This window comes from Phacochoerus africanus, chromosome 6 (assembly GCF_016906955.1).
Source record: "Phacochoerus africanus isolate WHEZ1 chromosome 6, ROS_Pafr_v1, whole genome shotgun sequence".
Lineage (NCBI taxonomy): Eukaryota > Metazoa > Chordata > Mammalia > Artiodactyla > Suidae > Phacochoerus > Phacochoerus africanus.
In genome coordinates this window covers 9,889,666-9,895,665 of record NC_062549.1, presented here as the reverse complement: position 1 = coordinate 9,895,665, position 6,000 = coordinate 9,889,666, and the positions used below count along the sequence as shown (strand labels likewise).

The following is a 6,000-nucleotide window of genomic DNA, read 5'->3' as shown; positions in this document are numbered from 1 at the left end:
TTATGAAGATCAATTGCAGTCCTATTTGGAAATGGACTCTGCAAACTGTAAAGTACTCTGAAAATGTTAGTTGCCATTATCTTTATGGTCATGTCAGGATAGGGGCTTAGTGGATTACAAAAAGACCATGTTCAAAATTATTATTTCCAAACAGAAACAGATTGCGTTTGAGTCACGACGTCTGTCTTATCAAAGTTGAGGCAGATGCACAGGGTCACTCGGAATGGTCAGGATGCTTGCTCAAAGAATGGCGATTTTATCTTCCTGGGAGTGGGACAGGGTGGTGGCTGACACGCAATTACTAATTCAGAGAGGCACAGGGCGTCATTCTGCAGGGCATGCTGCCCCCTGGTAACTCATCAATAAAATACTGGGTTCAGTTGTGCAGAGTCCACAGCTAATCTGAGAGCAACATTCTCACTTGGCAATGCTGGTTGGCCTTGGGGCCAGAGTGTCAGAGCAGCCTGAGGGTCTGGAATAAAAATGCCATGGAAGGAGATAAGTTTTCAACACCCCTTCTTTTCCTGCATCCAAAGGACAACCCTGAAGTTGGGGCAGCAGTGGTTATTGTGGCCCTGGGAAAATTCTGCCCGCGGAGGGTGGGGCTCATGCCTGCCCTGGTCTTGCTGGTTCCCTTCTGCAAGATGGCCGCCTCCAAGCCGGGACTGGTCCAGACCCTCCGCCTCAGGGGGGAGTCTCCAAGGGTCCAGTGAAACCACTAGCAGCCCTTGAAGTAGACCCCCATACTGGAGTTTTTCCTCATTAATCATTTTTCATTCTTTTTTTTTGTCTTTTTGCCTTTTCTAGGGCCGCTCCTGTGGCATATGGAGGTTCCCAGGCTAGGGGTCTAATCAGAGCTGTAGCCACCGGCCTACGCCAGAGCCACAGCAACTCGGGATCTGAGCCGCGTCTGCAACCTACATCACAGCTCATGGCAACGCCAGATCCTTAACCCACTGAGCAAGACCAGGGATTGAACCGGCAACCTCATGGTTCCTAGTCAGATTTGTTAACCACTGAGCCGTGATGGGAACTCCCTCATTTTTCATTCTTAAAGCAACACCTGCCCAGTAAAGAAAATTTTGCAAATATAGACAAGTAAAATGATGTCAAGGCAAGGAAAATTTGCAGATATCTACTAGGTTGATAAAATCACTGTGTCTGGAGTTCTTGTTGTGGCTCCGCAGGTTAAGAACCCAACTAGTATCCATGACGATACAGGTTCAATCCCCGGCCCTGATCAGTGGGTTAACGATCTGGTGTTGCCATGAGCTGTGGTGTAGTTTGCAGATGCCGCTCAGATCTGACATTGCTGTGGCTGTGGTGTAGGCTGGCAGCTGCAGCTCTGATTCGACCCCCAGCCTGGGAACTTCCATAAGCCGCAGGTGCAGCCCTAAAACAATGACAATGGCAACAACAAAAAGAATACAAGAACACAGAGCTGTTGAGAAAGCCTCTCTACTGAGTTAAACATCTGTGGGCCAAGCCAGCTCCTCTTCGGTATTTCTCATTGCATTTCACCACGTTGGGGCACTGTTCCCTCTGCCAGAGTTTATACTTGACATTTCTCGGACCAAACCTGAAAGGTCAGAGGGAAAAAGGTGAGTTTGGATGGATGAAAGGATTAGGAAGATGTGGTACATACATACAATGGAATGCTGCTCAGCCATAAAAAAGAACAAAATAGTGCCATTTGCAGCAACACGAATGGAACTAGAGACTCTCATACTAAGTGGAGTAAGTCAGAAAGAGAAAGACAGACACCATAAGCTTCTCTTAAATGAACTGTTGTTAAGACTCAAGAATTTAGATAAATGCTTGGGACTTCAGGTTCGTCCATGACTTAAAGGGTCCGTCCCTCCAACACAGAACTTACTAGAAGAGCTTAGCATTTGCAAACTTGGGTTTTGGGCTTAGGCTGATGTAGGTCTTATGGAAGAGACAGTGCTTCTGATTACATTTCATTTTCCTCTTAGTAACGAGCACAGGAAGAAAATCCACTCCCTAACTTCCCTGCAGTGAGGCGGGACCCGTGACTGCGTTCTGGTTGATGACAGAGCAATAAGGTGTGTGACTCCCGGGCCTGGTGCCCAAGACCCTCTGAATGGTCCCCCTTCCTTTCCCTCTCTCTTCTGCTGGGGGTTGGAGAAGATCAAGCAGAGGACTCCGAGTCCTAGAAGGTTAAGTGCTGAAATCCTTGCCTGGAAAGCCCCTGCCACATGTCCAATAGGACAAGCCTGAAATAAGAGCTAAATCTCTTATTTTGTTTTAGCCACTCAGAGTAGGAGTTACCTGTTATAGCCGTCAACTTTTACTGACCAGTATGATTCTTTTTCTTTTTGGGGCTCTCTCTTTTTTTTTTTAAGGGCCACACCTGCAGCATAGGGAAGTTCCCAGGCTAGGGGTCAAATCAGAGCTGTAGCTGCCGGCCTACGTCACAGCCACAGCAACACCAGATTCGAGCCACGTCTGTGACCTACACCACAACTCATGGCAACGCCAGATCCTCAACCCACTGGGCAAGGCCAGGGATTGAACCCACATCCTCATGGATACTAGTTGGAGTCATTACTGCTGAGCCACTGATAGGAACTCTGACCAGTATGGTTCTGACCATATTTCTACAACTAAATATGTGATCTTGGGCAATTCCTTTAATTTCCTGAGCTTTTTCATCTGTAAGAAACTTTCCCGGGAGTCTTCGTGGTCGTCAGAGAAGAGCTAAGGACGCAGTCTTCCCAGAGAACATTGCACCTGCCTAAACCAGCTTACCCACCTGCGGACTTTCTAACGGTGCCAATCAATAAACCCCAGGGATTTTGCACTTGCTGTTCTTTCTGCTTGGGTCCCTTTCCTCCCAGGTTCTATAGGTTGTGCCCCTTTCTCATCATTTAGGGCTGATCTTTAGCATCCTGTCCTCAAAGACGCCTTCCCTGGTAGCTCCAGTTCAACCAGTATCCTTGACCTCTCATTCTTTATCATGACTGTCCTACCTATTTTTTTTCCCCATTACTTCTACCTCTTTCTGGAAGCAGAGCATTTATGTTTTGGCTGAGAGGAATAGTTCCATTACCCCCACCAAGAATGTTAGCTCTGCGAGGGCAAGACTTTTGCTAGGATTTCTCTGGAGCCTGGGGAAGCACAGGCACACTGTAGGGCCTCCATACACCCTGGGAGTGAAAGGACAAAGTACTGTGAGGATATGTGAGGTCATTGGCATTGGGCCAGGCACCTGTCAAGCGTTCAATAAACAGCACTTCCTACTGATGATCCCACTGTGTCGTCTCTGTTTACAGGTCCCTCTTTTGCACTTAATTGTGAGCCCTGCAAGGTCAAGGACTGGGTCTTATCTTTGCTTCCCCATAGGCCTTGTACAGAAGAGATAAATCAATACATGTCTGCGACAGAAGAGAAACTCAAATCGCATCTTTGATCTCCGGCACATCCAAAGACCAACAAAAACCATGCTTGTTCTAAAAAAAATTAAACCTTTTTATTAGCATATTTATTTTATATATAAAAGAAATACAAAAAAAGAAACACAAAGAAAATGCTCTTATGGCAACTCGGACTTGTCGGGGCCTTCGGCCTGGGCTCCCGGCTCCGGCCCGCTGGGTGTCAGCAAAGTCCGCCGGTTGTAATGGCCCTTGATGATGCCCGGGTTGCTGTTCTCGTTCAGTAACTGCTTCTGCCTTTGCCTGTTGAGGGACTGGACGAGGCCCAGGACCACGGCGGCCAAGGAGTACTGCCCGGGCAGTCTCCTCGGGGGCAGGATGAAAGGGTTGGGTTGGACTCTGCCCAGGAGAAAGTACGTTTTGATTTTGCCTTCCTGCTCACTGATACCCTTCACGTAGATCTCCCCTCGGTAGTCAAAGGCGAAGCCCTGGTCCTTCAGGATGAGATAGGTCTCCTCCGGGACCTGGATCCTGCCGCTGACCCCCGTGCTGTCCATTCGACTTGCCAGGTTCACGGTTTTGCCCCAGATGTCGTACTGTGGTTTCTTAGCGCCAATGACGCCAGCTACCACCGAGCCGTGGCTGATGCCTGTGGGTGAAGTGAAGGAGCAAGAGATGAGAGAAGAGGGTCGTCATGGAGGGGGCGGTCGTCTCCCTCCGCCCCCCTCCCCCCGGGATAGTGGTCCTTAAATGAGGGGTGTGATCTCTGTGGATAAATGGCAGAGTCCAGATCCAGACACATCCCTTATTAGATGTCTGACCTGGACCAGTTCCTTAACAGACTTAGACCTCGCTTTTCCCATCTGTCAAGTGGAATTAATTAAAGGAGGGTGAGACGAGATATTAGAGGGAAAGCCACTGGTCTGTTCCCTGACAGCCAGTGAGTGCTCCAGAGAACATAACGACTGCTCTCACACAGATGCTCACTCATCTCGGCCTGTGGGATAACAGGGCCCTGGACCAGGAGTCAGGATGCTGGGATCTCCTTCTGCCTCTGCTGTCATGGTGCCCTGCGAGCTTGGGCAGATGCTGAGGGCAGGTCCTCAGCGTCATTTCCTTGGTCTGTGGCAACAGCCCCCCTGACAGGCCTCACTGCCTCTCCTTCTGTCCTCCTGTGGACCATCCTCCAAGCTGCTGCTGGAGCCGGAGGACTTTCTGATGTACTTCTCTTCAAGTTACCACCTGCTTAAACACCCGCTGCAGCTCCTATTGCCTGTGGGGTAAAGCCAGTGTGTCTCAGAACCACAATCTCAGATCTGGCTCTTGCCTAACTTGCCAGCCTCCTTCATGTCCATCCTCGCCCTCACCTTTGCCACTACATCCTGAACTGCTCGAGTTCCCCTGACATGCGGGCACTTCCCGCCTCTGTGCCTTTGTCCCTGCCTTTCTCTCTGCCTGGACTGTCATTTCCTCCCAATCCCATAGGTTATTTGGCAAGTGCTTTTTAAGATAGTTTCAATGCCTTGTCCTTTATAAAAAATAAAGATTTCTCTTCTAAGAATGACAGGTTTGTGGGTCTGTATATCTCCTTTGAATAGATCCAGGATTTCTCATTCATTGAACACTGACTAGACACCTGCTGTAAAGCAGGCACACCGTTCCAGGCACTGGGACTACGCCAGGAAAGGAAGGAGGCAGAGCCCCGGCCCTTATGGAGCTTTACCTTCTCCTGGAAAGAGACAGGAAATAACAGCAAATGTAATAGAGTATCAGGGGATCAGGAAAGTGATAAAGAAAAACCAGTGAGGTTAATGGGATAGAGAAATAAGGGAGAGGGCGCATTTTGGAGTCGGGTGGTTTTAGGAAAGGTCTTCCTGAGCAGAGATCTGAAAAAAGAAACAGCACAAGCCGTGCAGATATCTAGACTAGATCATTCTAGGCAAAGGGAAGCACAACACACGCACACGCACACGCACACACACACACACACACTCTGGGCTAGATCCTTCTAGGCAAAGGGAAGCACAACACACACACACACACACACACACACACACACACACGGCATAACTGAAATATGAGAAACAGACCTTGCAGAATGTATGAAATCACAAGGATGCATGTTGCCCTTAAATCTACAAAGCCCTTTCACAGCCATTATCCCATTTGCATCTCTTGCTACTCTGAGGCTGGCAGGGGTGGAAATAATCTAATGCCCAGTTTACCCACGAGGAAACTGACGCTCAGGGGCTTTAAATGACTCGCCCCAAGGCACGGCGCTGGTTACAGCAGACCCCAAACACAAACCAAGATGCCCAATCTTGTTGGGAACATAATTGTCCAAACTCCAAACTATGCTGGCAATATAAAGTGTCACACCAGGGCTTGGCCTTAATCCCAGCAACAACTCCTAAAAGTGTGTAGCCTTTGCTGAGGAGTCTAGTTCTGCTTTTTATCCCTGGTTCAATCACGCATTCAATGATTCCATAAAGGACATGTAGGGTCGATGGAAGATGTGGAAACAAGCCCGGGACATTCTATCCATAGGCCAAAACAGAAAGCATCCCTTCTTTATTCCAGGGAACAAAGGTGCATGGCCTCTTCG

The 6,000-nt window shown here is 48.8% G+C and overlaps 1 protein-coding gene across 3 annotated transcripts in view; it reads right to left on the bottom strand.

Moving 5' to 3' along the window:
• Positions 1-3,468: 3,468 nt before the first annotated feature.
• ADCY8 (adenylate cyclase 8) overlaps positions 3,469-6,000 on the bottom strand; it is a 221,026-nt gene continuing 218,494 nt past the window's right edge. For all 3 annotated transcript variants that reach the window (XM_047783235.1, XM_047783236.1, XM_047783237.1), the window contains one exon: positions 3,469-4,044. In XM_047783235.1, the coding sequence (XP_047639191.1) occupies positions 3,557-4,044 (488 nt within the window). In that variant the 3' untranslated portion in view covers positions 3,469-3,556. The remainder of the gene's footprint in view (positions 4,045-6,000) is intronic.